General features: G+C 46.6%; 1 protein-coding gene across 8 annotated transcripts in view; it reads right to left on the bottom strand.

Moving 5' to 3' along the window:
• TMEM164 (transmembrane protein 164) overlaps positions 1-16,322 on the bottom strand; it is a 181,267-nt gene extending 164,945 nt beyond the window's left edge. For 3 of the 8 annotated variants that reach the window (XR_010154924.1, XR_010154925.1, XM_016942926.3), the window contains exon 1: positions 14,737-15,249. Coding sequence is in view for 4 of the 8 variants with exons in the window: in XM_016942926.3 (XP_016798415.1) it covers positions 14,737-15,126 (390 nt within the window). In the remaining 4 variants the exon portion in view is untranslated. Of the gene's footprint in view, positions 1-14,736; positions 15,250-15,317; positions 15,403-15,721; positions 15,929-16,127 lie in introns of those variants that run through there. The other 5 variants (XM_016942933.3, XM_016942929.2, XM_063804937.1 and 2 more) reach the window with 5 other exon arrangements.
• Positions 16,323-16,725: the final 403 nt, after the last annotated feature.

The following is a 16,725-nucleotide window of genomic DNA, read 5'->3' as shown; positions in this document are numbered from 1 at the left end:
ATTGTTCTCATTTTGATAGCACTTTCTTATATTCACAGCACATTCATATATTCACAGCACATTCACATACCTTATTTCACTTGATTCTCATATTTACCCTATAAGGTAAGAAGGGCAAAGATCATCTCTGTCTTACAGATGATAACAGCCATACTCATATTTATTAAACACTTGCCATGCACCACTATTCTAAACACTTCACATGTAGTCATGCATTTAATTCTTACAAGAACCCCATAAAGTAGATACTACTATTAATCCCCATTTTGCAGATAAGAAAACAGGCCCAGAGGCTTTAGGTATACTGGTCTAGCAATAAACAAGAAAAATAATGAACTTGGAAGACCTCAAACAAAATAAAACAAAACAAATCAAAAACCATGCCTAGATATGTCAATTAACTTTCCCAGAGTTGCACAGCTAGAAAGCAGCAGAACTGGGATTTGAACCTGACTAGTCTGGCTCCAGAGCCTGCACTTTTAACTACCACACTCTATTTCTTATTATATAAGAAGACTGAGGCACAGAGAGGCTACCTGAATGGGCAAAATTACTCAGTTTTATCAACCAGTTAGTGATGAACCTACAACCAGGACCCAGGTCTGGCTAACCCTTAATCCAGTGCTGTTTCTACTACTCAACCAAGATGAACTAACCTCTACTACTGGGCTGACAGATTATTCTGACGTTTTTCTTCTTTGGCCTTTGTCACCTCTGCTAGACTAAGGTTCTAATTTTGATCCCTTGCCCTGGAGCCCCATACAACTGTTTACTAGGATCAGATGCAGGCCTCTATTTGGAGGCAGGAAATGACGGCCTCAGTTATATCCACAGCTGAGTGGGTCTCATTTCCAAACAACCAACATCTGCAAGCAACCCATACTGGCTCTACATGCAGGCTCAGTGAGCACACACATCCCTGTGAACTGTCTGTCCAGGGCAAACAGCAAGTAATGGTGACACCAGGGCCAGACTCCTCTGTGGAAGACAGGAAGCAAGGGCAGGAAAGTAAATTGAAAAAAACAGTTGCTATACCAGCCAGGTAAAGAGGTGGCCTGCAGGCCGGGCGCAGTGGCTCACGCCTGTAATCCCAGCACTTTGGGAGGTGGAGGCAGACAGATCACCTGAGGTCAGGAGTTCGAGACCAGCCTGACCAACATTGAGAAACCCTATCTCTACTAAAAATACAAAATTAGCCGGGCATGGTGGGGCATGCCTGTAATCCCAGCTACTCGGGAGGCTGAGGCAGGAGAATCACTTGAACCCAGGAGGCGGAGGTTGCGGTGAGCCAAGATCATGCCATTGTACTCCAGCCTGGGCAACAAGAGTGAAACTCCGTCTCAAAAAAAAAAATGAAAGAAAGAAAGGAAGAAAGGAAGGAAGGAAGGAAGGAAGGAAGGAGGGAAGGAGGGAGGGAGGGAGGGAGGGAGGGAGGGAAGGAAAGAAAGAGAGAGAGAGAGAGAGAGAAAGAAAGAAAGAAAGAAAGAAAGAAAGAAAGAAAGAAAGAAAGAAAGGAGGTGGCCTGCAGCCAGGAGATCCTCACTTTCAAGAAGGCAATAAACAATGATGCTCAAAAAGCACAAGATTTCCATTTCTCTAATAGTGAGCAAGAAGAAAAGTCTAGTTCCTTTCATGCTGGAAGGTTAAGGATAGAAGGAGGCCATGTGTGGTATTATAGAGAGATATTGAAATGGGAGTCAGGAGACTCAGCTCTGCTTCTATTTAGCTGTGTGACTTTGGGCAAATCACTTCACCTCTCTGGGTCTCAGTTTGCTCATCTGGAAAACAAGGGATGAAGGAGAAACAAATTAGTTGTTCTCAGAGGTTTCTTTCAGCTCTGATTTGGTATCACTCTGCCATTTTAACAACCTGAGAAAGTACAGCTAGAACATCCAGTGCCTATAGTCTACCAAAGGGGAAATCAGCTAGAAGCAAAGAAAAGAAGAATTAGATAAAACAGGCCAGGTGTGGTGGCTCACTCCTATAATCCCAGCACTTTGGGAGGCTGATGCAGAAGAATCGCTTGAGCCCAGGAATTCAAGACCAGCCTAAGCAACATGGCAAGACCCCATCTCTACAAAAAACAAAAACATTAGCTGGGCGTGGTGATGCGTGCCTGTGGTTCCAGCTACTTGGGAGGCTGAGTCAAGAGGATCGCTTGAGCCCAAGGGGTCAAGGCTGCAGTGAGCCATATTCATACCACTACACTCCAGCCTGAGCAACAGAGCAAGACGCTGTTTCAAAAAAAAAAAAAATTACATGAAACAAAAAACCACCTTTCTGGAAGGCTGCAAATGAGGTAATACACAGGCAGTAGACTAAGCACCATGCCTAAAGCATAATTAACGTGTATTCAAAAATGTTACAAGTGTTATTACTACCACTCCTCACTTAGTCTGAGAGTGTACAAAGATAACCAGAAATTATAGTGAGTTTTCTCCTAAATTCGACTCTTTTTTGCCCATCTGGCCCTGTTACACATTTCCAGCGTTTTAAAGGCCTAAGGGAGGTCCTAAATGAGCAGGGGCACCAGCTGTCCTTAATGTCCACAGACAGTTATAACTGAAAAGCAAGAACCCAACGTCAAGGAAAGAAGGGAAAGAGAAAATACAAGTGGCAAGAGCCAGGATTAATCCTCCATTCACTGCAAACTGACTGTGGAAAAGGGGGATGAAAAAACAACAGGTGCAGACCACAATGTACTTTGCAAATTGTTTTTCAGGACAGACCCAAAGCAGGGAGTAAGACATTTGGGAAGATGATCCTAGCCTGGTTTCCATGTGCGTCCATCTGAGCAAACACAGCACTGGCTGTGAGATATGGCCAAACACTACCCAGCCGGTCAGGAGACCCTGTGACACGGCGGGCTTCACATTCTTCTCCACAAAGCTAATGCAGCCTTGGCGTAAAGGCCACCCCTGACTCCGATGACCAAGACAATACCCCCCTGAAATTCCCCACAGGGCTGGGGGTCAATCAGTTCACTTGGCTGACTGGCCAGAAACCCCACATGCAAGCAAGGAAACATAACCTTGGCTTGGTGCTAGCTTGCAAGGCTATTCTGAGGAAAGGTGAACTTGAAAGCAGAGTAAAGTCAGCTGCCGCGCAGCAGAAGGGAGATCCAAATGTAGAGGCGGCCCCTTTCCTCAGGGTGCCAACATTCCCTGTGAGGCTGGGGGTCCAGGAAATAGGTAGAAATACCCACATGAAGCAGCAGCCAGTAGCAGTGGCAGCCCAAGGGACCAAGTGTGAAAGCGCTGCTGATAATGAGGCGCTTGTGCACATGACTCTGAGCAACATTCCTGCAGGGTGCAGAGAATAAAGTGACAGGCGCGCGCACACACACACACACACACACACTCAAGTTCCTGGAACTTAAAAAAGGAAACTCTTAACAAATGCAAACCAACAATGAACAAGTGCTGATATGAAGAGGACCCTTTGTTACAATCTTCCCTAGGTCTTAGAATGTGTGAACTTTCATAACTAATTTCCAAGCGCTGCTGTTTATTTGGGTTGCTGTTTGTTTAGAAATGCCCTCTAAACCAGCTCCTCTTCCAGGAACCAGGTTATAGAAAACATGACCTTAGCTTTCTCAATTCTCCCACCTCCAAGGCTAAGAAACAGCCTTCTTACCCACAATGCTTGGGAATATGCCCAGAGGCCTTCCAATGGCCTTGGCAGGATACAGCACACCCCCCACATCCCAAGGCCTGAAATCACATGATCAAGGTCTAGGCCCCAGAAGGCTGCTCTTAAGGGGATCCTTCTCTAGTGATTGGTGGCTTAGGCCCCAGACCTCAGTCTTGAAAACGAGGCCCCAGAGCAAAGTCTTGAAAAGGAGGAGAGCTGGTCTTAAGGAGAGAGGATCCCGGAGATGTAAGAATAATTGGTTTTCTTCTGTCCATTTGCTGATGCAAAAAGCCAAGGCACAGTGAAGTCTTCTCCTGAAAGCAGCACAGTTTCCACTATACTGTGCTTCTCCTTCAGCTAAGATACTTGTTCACTTGAACCTGCCTTTCACCCAGGAACTCTGGGGGTGGCCCTTTCTCCTCCAACAGTTACCCAGCTCTGGTAATAGTTGGCACTGGAGAAAGTTGCACTCCCCTTAATCAAAAGAAATAAATGAAAAAGTAAAAAAAAAAAAAAAAAAAGAAACAACCAAAAAAAAAAACCCATTCACCAGTCTATGCCCACCCCATTCCCCCAAGCTCACTCCTTTCATACTTCTGTCACAAACTCACTGGTTTCCTAGACTACCAATCTCAAGAGAGTTTGCACCATGGAGCCAGCCCATTGATAAAGAGCAGTAATAATTAAGCCAATAGGTCCCCGGAAAGCTAAGCTTCCTAACAATGAGAGCCACCTTCTAAATTCTTTAAATCTTAGAGATGTAAGAAGAGTTGCCATTTTAAACAGAATCACCCAGTCACCCAGAAAGGACTGGATAATTTAAAGTACTTTCACATTACCCACAAACATGTCCTTAAGCCTCAAACAGCCAAACAACCCTGTCCCGCAGAAATTATTACATGGGTGCTAACTTCATGGAACCAATACCTTTGCCCACTGCATGAAATTATGATGCCAGGGAAGATTTTCTTGGAAAAGCTTTCCTGTATCAAATCCCTACCATCTTATTGCAACAACAGACACCCAGGCTCGAAGCAGCAGCCATAGTGAGAATGATGATGACTGTCATCATCACCCTCACCATCTTAGTTGCCGACATCATCGTCATCATCATCATCATCATTTAAATGTATTGAATGTGTCTTATGTGCCAGATACTATCTTAAATGCTTTATTAATATTTTCTCATTTTTCTCACTTAATCCTCACAACAACTCTGGTAATGTTCAAGTTTGATCATATCATTTTATGAATGTGGGAACACAGGCTCAGAGAGGTTAAGTAATTTGCCCACGGTTACAGAGCTAGTGGTAGAATTTTAATCTAGGCTTTTACCACCCTAGAGCCTGTACTCTTACCCAATACACCACTATGATCTTGAAATGTTAAGTAATACTATTACTATTAAAAACTGCTAACATTTATTTAGTGCACACAATAAGCCAGAAATTCTGCTAAATACTTGATTTAAATTATTTTATTTAACCCTCACAACAACCCTATTATTATTCCCATTTTACAGATGCAGCTAAGTAACATGCCTAAGGTTACATGGTGATGGAGCTCAAACCCAAACCCAGGAAATATGGTCCAAAGGCTCTATCCACCAAGCTGAACTTGCATTAGGAAAATGAAGCATTCCTACTGCCCTACTTAAGTCAGGATCCCTGCTGTATCCCAATCCAAGCCTACAATGTCCCAGCAAGAATTTGGCAAGTAAATGCCAATGAGGAAACTTATCTGGCCCTGATGTGTACACACCAGCCACTCAGATCTGATTAATGTAAGAAAAGAAGATCAAAACTCTTTATAGAAGTCTCTCTTTACCCCATTTTCCTTCAACCTGATTTCTGAAGAGAACACCTGACTACCAGCCTTTTTGTGCTCTGCCCAGAACATCTAATAAGTGTTTACCCAGGACTCCCAGAGCCATAGTTAAGGGCCTTAATGTGCAATCTGGCTCTGCACCTTATTTAATCAGCACCTGAATGAAATGTCTCTTTGCTAGCAACAGCCAGAACACAGTCAGTCAGAGTCTTTCTGCAAACACAGCTGATCGATTGGCAAAGACAATTCAATTCACAGGCAAAATACACCCTGACTTTATACCAGTACTGGCATGTGATGGACATGGGGAGACTGAAGGCACTGGGCTAGAATTAGGATGGTACCATGCTTCCTTTCCCCTCCAGATGATCTCACTCCTCCCTCTCCTACCCACCTAAACACATGGCCACAGGGCAGAGCTTGCACTGTTTTTGCCAAACAGGCCAATCCTGTCTGACCTCCTGGCTCCTGCAATCCATTCCCTTCCCTCAACACCACCCAGCTCAGAATAAAACTCATATTATCCTTCCTCCCTCTGCCATTTCCTCCAGCAGCTACTAGACAGGAACCAAAACCAATCAAGAGATCCCCCAAACCCTTCCCTTCAGGATCTCATGCTGGTAACAGGTCCAAGTGCCTTGATGCCCATGAACTGACAGACGTGCAAGCGCTGCCCTGTGTAGCCAGGAAACAGCTGAGTAAACACAGAGGACTGACTGGTGCCCAGAAGAGGGGTCCTCGCCAGGCCTTCAGATTAACTGCTGCATCCAAGCACTGTGGAGGGAGATTTACATTAATATGAAACCCTGGGGGTCAGCATGTAGGGTGGCAAGGCATGGATAACTCCAGTTCTCCTGATCAGGGGCTTTAGCGGGAGAGAAGAGGCCAAAACCTGAGCAAGGCACATGAGAAAGGACATCCGCTTAAAAACACTAGACACAGTCTACCAATTAGATATAATGTTAGGGTAACAAGGCCCTTTTTTAAAACTCATCCTCTCCCTGACGCCCAGTGGAGTCTGTCCACTCACATTTCAGTATGAACCTCTGAAATAAAACTGCTTTCTTCCTAATCCCCCATGGCTATCATCTCCTCTGATGAGATGGGCGTTTTGAATTATAGAAAGGATTGTTTTGGAGCTTGTGTGGGGTGGATCAGGTGGACAGACTTGGAAACAGGGAAGAAGAGATATGAAAAAGAAAGGTAGAAAGATGGCACCACACTTCATTAGTGCTGCTGTGGACTTTAGAGCAGCAACCATCCACAAGCCACTAAAAAGCATCTACTGGTTGCAGGTGGGATGCCTGCTATCTCCTCATTTCTCACATTTAATGTCTGTTCACTTACCCCAATGTTCTGTGCCTCTGTTGTTGACAGTGTGGGCCCTCCTTGAGACAGCACAGAGAACACAATTTTCTATCTCATCCCCTATCGAGGATTCAAGGGCATCTGCAGATCGCTTATCAACAGCCTAGAAATGACAGAGCATTCCTAGAGTTTCACTTAGTTGGCCAAGGGAGAAGTAAGACATCTACCCCTGATAATAATAAGCAAATAATTCCAGGTTACAGTTGAGACACTTTTCTGTAAAGGAGGAAGCAACTCTGCGAACTTATGGTAGGATCTCTCAAAGTGAGGTCAAAGGCTCACAGGCATTAGAATCATCTGGGAGTTTGTTATAAATGCAGATTCCCATCCTCATCCTAGACCTGCTCAGAATTGCTATGAAGAGAGCTAGACATCTACATTATAACAAGCTTCCAAGGGATTCTTTCACAAATAAAGTTTGATAATCACTGCTCTCCACATCCATCCTCTTCCTGTCTACTTGAACCCTGGGTAAGTGAATAGATATTAAATAGGAGAAATGGGGAGATAGCACATAGCCTTTGCACTTATTGTTTCTTATGCCTAGAATTGCTTTCCTTCCTCCGTCACCTAATGAATTCCTATGCATTCAAATACATTTATTGAGCACCTACTAGAGCCAGTCCCTGTTCTAGGCACTAAGAGAACAAAAACCAAGGGTCCTTGCTTTCATGGAGCTAACATGAGCCAGCTCAAATGCCACCTCTTCTAGGAAGCTTTCCTTAATTGCATTAGGAAAAAAAAAGACCCCTGTCCCCTATGCTTTGTTCAAATCTGTTACTATACATGTAATGTTGTAATTTAGTTGATCTATTTCCTTGTCCATCTCATCAAAACTGTGAGCAAAATGAAGGCAAAGGCTACTTCTTCTTTTTTTGTTGTTTTTGGTTTTGTTTTTGAAAGTACATCAACAATGACTGCTTCTTATTTCTCTTTGAATCTCCAATGCCTGGCACCAATGTTTGGCACACAATAGGCATTCGATAAATATCTGTTGAGTGAACGCAAGAAAGAATAAACTCCCACGAACATCTAAAACAACAGTTCTGCAAACAGAGAGTTAGCATACAACAAACCATGTGTCAACATTCCCTCTTGTTAGTCCCTGCAGATCTTAGAGACTGGAAAGCGGGGGGATATAGAAGGACTGGAGGGATATATTCCATATATCACTGGAAGGTAATAAAGGTGGCCTGGTTGAAATACTCCATTGACATAACTAACAGTCACCAAACAAGCCAGTGGAACTCTACAGCTACCTTAAAACCCTCTTCACAATAACTTGGGGCCCTCATCCTCTAATCTGAATCACACTATTTAACAGGTATTGAGATGGTACCAGAACACTTAATGCCTTGCCCACAGATCACCCAGACTCATGCTCAATTAGGATGGGCACTGAAACCAACTTCCCACCTAATTACTTCAGCCACTAGATAATGTCTCTAAAAGTGGGGTCCAAGGCTGACCAGCATTAGAATCACCCAAGAGCTAGTATAAATGCAGATTCCAGTCCTCACCCTAGACCTGCTCAGAATCACCGTGTAGAGAACAAGGTATCCGCATTATAACAAGCTTCCAAGAGACTCTTTTACAAATAAAGTTTGACAATCACCGCTTTCCACATCCAGAGTCTCTTCGCATTCACTCAGCCAGTTCCTGGCAGGAGAGGAGCACGTGAGACAAGACATTCTCAATTTAACAAAATATATGAAAGACCAGGAGAAGCAGAGAAACCTGGCTCTTCATTTCAGTGAGGCATAACAATGAGGTATCCACTGAAAAAGAGAAGAGGGGAGAAAAAGGAAAAGTAAGTCTCTGGCTTAATAACATTTTTTATTTATATGATATTAAGAAGCAAGAAAGTTGGCATGTCCAAGAGATTAAGATCAAGATCCAACAGTGTAATTTCCTGATTGGGAGAAAAGCAAACAGACACTTTGGGCCAAGAGTACAGATTCTAATAACCATTCTTTGTGATGGAAATTCTACAAAAAGATGTGTGAGCAGGAGCTGAGATTGCCTCACTCCTGTGGCTATTTCAAAAAACAGGCAGAAAGATTTTTTTTTTTTTTGAGACAGAGTCTCGCTCTGTCACCCAGGCTGGAGTGCAGTGGCGGGATCTCGGCTCACTGCAACCTCTGCCTCCTAGGTTCAAGCGATTCTCCTGCCTCAGCCTCCCGAGTAGCTGGGACTACAGGCGCGTGCCACCACACCTGGCTAATTTTTTGTATTTTTAGTAGAGAGAGGGTTTCACCGTGTTAGCCAAGATGGTCTCAATCTCCTGACCTCGTGATCTGCCTGCCTCAGCCTCCCAAAGTCTGGGATTACAGGCGTGTGCCACCGTGCCTGGCTGGAAGATTCTCTTAATAGGAACATAGGGCCACCAGTGGAGAAAGAAAAAAGGAAAGCAAAAAGTCAGTTCCATCAATCATTCAGTCACCATTATCCAGGTACACATTAAACAATTAATGTGCATATACAGTATTATATTCAGCTCTGCAAGGAGTTACAAAGGAAAAATCCACTACTCCTTTACTTTAAAAAAGTGTTCCCACTAATGGTGGAGAAACATTAAAGAAACATGCAAAAACAAAAAACAAACAAACAAAAAAAGCAAATGATCTGGCCAAACACCAGATTACCTACATGCATACAAAGGTATTCATTAAAGAGCCCAACATTCTGACATGTATTCAGACGGCTGGGAAAGGACAAAAAGTGTTAATGGAGTCAGGTCAGGCTCCTATGGAAAGGTTTCGTAGAGGAGAATCTTCAGGGGAGTATTTACAGAGGGGGAGGAAACTAAAAGCAAGTCTCACAAAGACTGAGAAGAAGGTGGCCCATCTGTGGCAAAGGAATAAAAATTCTGTGAGCTTGTGGATCATCCACTGAGTAGGGGCCAGCAACATACTGTTATTTAAAAGCAAGCTGAGTTGTATTAACAGGTGCAAGGCATGAAAAGACTGGGAAAAAAATACTTCCTCTCTGCTTGGTGTGGGCTGGACCTCTGGTAAGAGTTAGTGTCCAGTTTTATATGCCATGCATCAGAAAGGTATCCAGACACAGGCAAGGATCCAGAGAAAAGTAACAAAAATGATTAGAGGAATGCCTTCTAGAAGCTATCAAGAAAGGTATAAGGAGTTGAGCTTTGTCGGTTTCTGAGTCTGAAGTTGAAACTGTATTGGTCTTCTGCCATCTTTGACCAGCTTTGCCCAGCTTCTCTGTTTAAGTGACCACATAATTATTCAGAGAATTCAAATGCTTCATTTCCATGTGGCCCGTTTCACAGAGAAGACTGAGATAGGAAAAGGTTAAATAGTTTGCTGAGGTTCCTGTAGCAAGCCATGAGCAAAACTAGCATCATAATTTTAAATCCTGGGGCTGTCTGTGGGTTGTTGAATTCACCAATCCACAGCACCTCTCTTTATATGGACGCCCCCAATGACTGTAACAATGAAAGATGGAAAAATTCTCTGCAAATTTCCTTGGGGGGAGAAACAAACTAAAAAGGAATGTCATGCCTCACTAGTGAGGCCCATATAAACATCATCCCCTTGTATCCCCCTGGACTGATGACACAGGACGCAGTCCATCTGATAAGCTGTCAGCAGATGGCTGGATCCCTTATTGTACCTATTACCCACCAACTTCAGTTCCAAGCAGGAATGATAATCAGTGCTCCAGACAACAGATGGAGAATGAGGAGGTGTGTCTGGTCTGAAGTCAAGGGGGAAAACAGAAAGCCAAGTTTCTCAAATCCATCAGGTCTTCTCTAAAACAAATTCATCACATAACAACTGGAATGCAACAGTGTGTATTCAGTGAGTTGCAAGGGGTTTCACAAAAAGCTCAGGACTTTCTGAGTGTGTGTCATTCTATACTTTTAGCAAGGAGAGAGGAAGTAAGAAAATCAAACAGTGAACCAAAAGCGGGTAAGCCATATTTGGTTGAAGTTAGATTTCTAATATATTGTAAAGAAGACAAAAAATCAAATAGCTACAGCAACTCTAAAAAAGGATGGGATTCAGTGTTACTCACTAAAAACCAACAGCTTGGGACTAAGGGGTCAACAGCACCAATTATTCTTTGCCAAATGTCCAGCCTGGATACAGCCTGCCTTAGGCGCATAGACATGGAGGGTTAAACTGCATATGCTGCACCCCACTAAGTTCTGTGCCTAATCAGGAGATGTTGGCACAGACATATACAGAACCAACAGGAATTGGACAATTAAACAAGACATCCCAAATGGGATCTTTTTCTTAAGTTTCTAAGACAAAGACAATATAACTGGACTCAAGGAGGGTAAAGGGCCACTAAATTAAGACCACCAGTCTTTACAACAATCAGTCAAACTATCTAGCATTTTAACCCTTCTGCTGAGAAACTGTAGATTTTTAAGACTTAAATAGCTATGAGAATCTCTTCCTGCTAAGCCAGATTCCCACTGTGGCAGCTCAGTTCTAAAGCCACCTGTGCCACTAACTTACTGGGTGATTTTTGGTAAACAGTACAGTCACTCCATAAATTCACTCCCTGTCACCCATACCTGCCAAAATCATAAGCAAAAAGGGACTGGCCATGCTTGAAGAAATACTTATTGGTATAATTGATAGACACCAGTGATATTTAGCAAGGGGTTTAGCAACCATGTGGTAACCTTGGTGCTTGCTGATCTTGAGAACACTCAAATATCTCTGGCTGGAGGCTTAGCTGTGAGATAGTGCTAGGTCAACCATACATGCCTGTATCAGTCTACAGTCCCAGGACACGTTTGAGAAATCAGACAAGGCCAAAATGAAATCCGACAGGACGAATATTAATCAATAACAGAACTTGGACACAAGTACTGCCCTTCCTTATGCTACTAGAGTTGGCAGTCACTCAAAGGCAGCATGGCTATGATGAGAGCCTGTGTAACAAGGCCTTGGGAATGAATATGTTGCAGACTGAAAAATGAGAGATGCGGAGACTAACCAATTTCCCTCCAACTTATCTATTTCCTGGCCTAAAGCAATACCTCCCTTGTTACAAACTTACACTGACTCTCTGAGGAAGAAGGCCTTTTTATAAAGCCAAAACTGAGTCATCCTGTTGAGAGACACATATCAGACATGTCTCTGCTAAGCTATCCCTTTCACTTCAGCTAATATCTCTCTTTCCTTGCTAGGACTTCTAAATTCCACAGAATTTGCCACTACAACATAGCCTAATTCAGCTAGTTCACTTGCCAAACATTTCTTTGTACATAGTATCTCCTCTTTGGAATATACACTGTTGCAGGAAACATTTTAACATCCCTTTCTCCAGGCCTAAGCTAAAAGTAACAATGTATATGAAAGTATCTTATAAACAGTAATTGTTAGATAAATGCAAGGTATTATGGTATTCTGGGTATACATACTATCATTGGTCATTGCTGCAACCAAGACAGAAAATTATTTCCAACCATCTGCTGTTAATTTTTTTTTTTTTAGGACTCATCAACTTTTAAAAATCCATACATTCCTGCTTCCCAGGAAAAGCCTTATGGAGGGTATAGAAAGTTGGATTAATCAGAGGCTAGGTCTCCTGGTATGCCAGGGGTTACTATTTAAATGATACAAAGCAGTGATTTAGGGGAAAAGGGCAAAGAAGCATAATTCTGATGGAGCTCAAGAACTCCTCGGCATGGCTCTGTTCCATGCCCCCATCCTAAGGCTTCAGAGTCCTAAAGTGCCATCATCCTCTGCATGAGTTCCCAAGCATGGCCCAGTTGAGTTTACTTTACTGGGAAGACACAGGGAGAAAACAATGAATGGGGACTGGCCACCTGACTTCCACAGAGAAGAAACTAGCTTCCTTTTTTTCCACACAGGAGGTCAAAAGCATTTCAGAATAGCTCTCTGTTGCATACCCATCTACGACTTATGGAGACAAGAATCACATAGACTGTCAAGAGCTAGGAGGGCAACTCTGCCTCATTTCACAGGTAGGCAAACTGAGGCCCAGGAAGAGTACTTTCTCCAAAGTCATACAATGAATTAATGCCAGCACTAGGTCTCCAGAGTCTTCTGAGAGCCTCTAAAAATCTTGCTTCTAAAAACCATGGTGTTGCCAGTCTTGACGTCATCACATCAGCCGCAGCTCCAGTCAAGCTGAATTTAGTCCTTTGTTGACCTTCTAGATATGTGATTGCCAGAGGCCTCAAGACCACTTTGTAGAAGATGCACCCTTTGACCCTCACCACCTGCCATCCTAAAAAAGCACTCCTGTCCCGACAGCCTCACACAGCATCGGCTGAGATGCGTTGTTTCCTATCATTAACAAAAAGCCCATTCATAAAAAAAGAAAGAAAGAAGACTGGCTCAAATTTACACAGAAGGTCTAGCTGGGACAGCCCTGGACTTCCTGTGAATGGCATCACTTCCTAAGAAGCCCTCTCTTAAAAAATGCTGCCCACTCCAGCCCCGATGCTTACAGCCACCCAATCAAAAACAGCCACTTTATTCCAAAGTTATCCATACCTTCTTACCATATCTGCAAGAAGGGAAGGGGCTGGGGTCATTCACCACATCCAGAAGCCTGCAATCAAATGAGTTCCTAGGAACACAGTGCAAGCAAGTATCCAAGCCATGGGTAGACAGTGTGGTGCTCATCTGCCTGAGTCTTCCCACAGGACTGCCCCACCACCCACTGCCACCCTCACTTTGGGGTTGACAGCTTGCAACCTCAAGGTGGATGAGTTTGCTTTCCAACCCAGGCACTAATTCATCTTTTGGCTGCAAGCAAATGACCTGCCATTCCTAAACCCCTCCAGGCCTGTAAAATGGAGATAATAATCTCAACCTCCTGCCCCAAGCTAGGCTGTCACAAGTCTCCAAAGAATAACCTTCTACAAACATAAAGGCAGTAAAGATGCTAATGACAGGTTTCAAAACTGCCCCTGAATAAAACACACCCGGTTTTCCACAGCCTGAAATCTAAAAAAGACTGATTGCTCTCCCAGTCTCCTCTTCCTCCTCCTCCATGATTTTATAGCTTTAGAACATCTCTCCACACAGGCTGAATACAGACAGTCTCACTCTTGGTCCTCACCCAGATTATTTTTATGTATCTGGCAACTTGCCTTTTCAATCCCATTTGTTTTCCTTAGCACCGCTAATGGGTGGAAGTCGATGAGGTAAAGAAATCAGCTTCCTAAGCACCCTTGGACTATGACCACAGGAGACAGAATGACAGTAATAGGATGGAGAGGTTTGCAAAAAAAGAAATACCCTCTCACCATAGTGATCACCAGCCCAAAGTTCACATGTCAGCCTGGGGACCTGCTTCAGAACTCATTTAGTAGGAGCTTGGTGCTGCTCCAATGCCTCAAAATGCAAAGGCAGACCTCACTCTAAGAGCATACACTCCCAAATGAAAGAGTCATTAAGAGAAACCTGTAAAAGTATTTCCCCAAAGTACCACAGTGTAGATGAGAAAGTTTATGCGACCACCTCCAGGAAAGAGTGTCACCAGGCCCCTGGGAAATTAACTACCACAGAAGGCAAGGGAGCTGGGTCATGGTCCACTGATGTGATTCAGAAAGGGCACCTGGCTGGGGCTGGACTTCCTGCTTGTGAAAGCCCAGGGCACGGCAGGGTTGGGCTGGGCTGGGCTGGAAGGGAGGGGCAGCCAGGGTGAGTGCCAGTCGTTCCTAGGGTTCAGGCACAAGGTTCCTCACCTCCACTGTGGGGCTGACGCACTGTGCAAAGGTGAAAGAAAGCCAAACCTGAAATCGGCACAAAGGCAGCCACTCGTTGGAAAATCATTTTTAAAGGTCCCCCTGCCCGCCGGGATGAGGTGCTGTACACTATGGAGTGTCCTGAGCACATAAATGACTCTTATCACTTAGGATGCCCAGGAAAAAGTCAACAGACTCACATGCATCATGGTGACCAGGTGACAGGGGTTGAGCAGGTAGATGACGGTCTTGGTGGCGAACTTAAAGCCCACCTCCACCCCGAAGGTCAGGCACAGGGCTACTAAGAGCAGATTCTTGCTCAGGCTCTCCTTGCCTTCCTCTGGCCGCTGGGTCACCTGCTCTGGCTGGCTGCCAGGGCTACCCCTACCGTCCTCCTTCGTCTGCCTCAGGATGTGCCGCAGGGCCACCAGGATCTCCAACAGAGCCAGGGTCAGGACCACCACACTTTCCAGCAGCCGCTGCTGCCAAGAGAGGAAGGCAGCACAGTCGGGGCCCCCATTGCCTGCAAAACTGGGGTCCACGCCCCCATAGAGCCAGTCCAGGAGACTCTGGTAGCTATACCGGGACATGATGCAAAGTGGTTCCCCTTGACCACAGTACAGGAAGCAAGAGTGAGATGGAACACAAGCCCAGAGGGTTGCCCGGGTGGTGGACCATGTAAGGCGGGCACACCCCCACAACCCCCCTCCAGACACCAGGGCACCGAGAGTAGGGGAGGGGAAGCTACACGCAAGGCCCGGGGTAAAGTGCTGGCTCTAACTTGTCCCCACGGCTGTCTGGGGGAGCCCCCCGCGCTTCTCCAGTGGCCACCAACGAGGCAGGGTTGAAAGGAGCCGTTGGCCAATCTAAAAGGAAGGAGAGGAAAAAAAAAAAAAGGTCTCAAAGAGGCAATTGCACCGGGAATTAGGAAGCGGGAGGGGTAACTAGCGAGGGAAGAAAACGGGAACGGGGCAGTGGCGAAGCAAGCAGGGGTCAGGGGAAGCCGGAGGCCGAAAGGGTCAGGGCGGGGGCCAAGGAGACCCGGCAGTGCTGCGGCAGCGAACCGGGAGCCAAAAGGGGTCAGAGCTAGGGGACACGCGGAGGCAAGGAGAGGAGCTAGCGGGGCCAGGCAGGCGGGGAGGGCGACGGGGATGGCAGGGACGCCGGACTCCTCGTCTCACGCACTCGCCACAGAGGGATCTCTTACTCCTGCAACCGCGTGGCCGTCTCTGCCCCCAGCTAGCAACTTCGCCGCCGACGGGCCCCTCCAGCCAATTTAGAGCCGTCCTTGTCCAGCCTCCCGCCCCCGGGTACACCCCCGAACCCCCAGCTCCACCCTCCGGCCCCAGACGCCCGCCCTCCGGGCAGCACCACCCCCAGCCCGCGGCCCGCCCGGGACCTGCCCCCCTCGCGCAGGCAGCGGAGGGAGGAAGCCAGAGGGAGGGCGGGAGGCCGGGCCAGCCGGGGGCTGGACTAAAGCCGGCCCCTGGACTAAAGCCGGCCCCCCTCCCTCCTCCCCGGCGCCGCAACCTCCCGCGCCTCCCGCCCGGCCCCGGGGACCGGCCGCCGCGCCCCTCGGGGCTTCACTCACCGGCAGCTCGGCCCGCGGCCCCGGATCGGGCTACTGCTCCGCTCCCGCGCTCTCCGCGCCGGGCGCTCGGTTCCCCTGGCGGCCGCCGCCGCGGCGCACGGCTCCTCCTCCCCGTCTTCCTCCCCCTGCAGCAGCCGCGCTCTCTTCCTCTTTCTTCCCCTCCCTCTCTCCTCCCCCTCTCCGCTGCCACCGCCACTGCCTCCCTCCTCCCGTCCAGTTCAGCTCTCGCCCCACCACACGCCCTCGGGCCACGACTACTCCTCCTCGCCTCCTTCCCTTTTCTGCCTCTGGCACTCCCCTCACCCGTCCACCATTCACACCTCCCACCCTCCGCGGCTTCGGCTCTCCCTCCTCCTCCTCCTCCCTCCTTCTCCCTCCTCCGGCTCAGGCTCCGCCTCCTTCCGCCTCCTCCCTGGCCTGCCTCGTCTTCTGCACTCGGAGCCTGCACGCGTGCACAGCCACCCTCCTTCACAACCGTGTACAGAATTCGCCCCCTCGGTGAAGCCCTGTTGACTGGCTCCGCCTCCCGCGACCTGGTTCTCCAGGGCACTTCTTTCTATACTGCACACATAGTAGGCACTTAGCTGGCCCGCACTAA

This window comes from Pan troglodytes, chromosome X, assembly GCF_028858775.2.
Source record: "Pan troglodytes isolate AG18354 chromosome X, NHGRI_mPanTro3-v2.0_pri, whole genome shotgun sequence".
Taxonomy (NCBI): domain Eukaryota; kingdom Metazoa; phylum Chordata; class Mammalia; order Primates; family Hominidae; genus Pan; species Pan troglodytes.
Note: the sequence above shows the minus strand (reverse complement) of the source record. Positions and strands in the feature narration are given on the sequence as shown.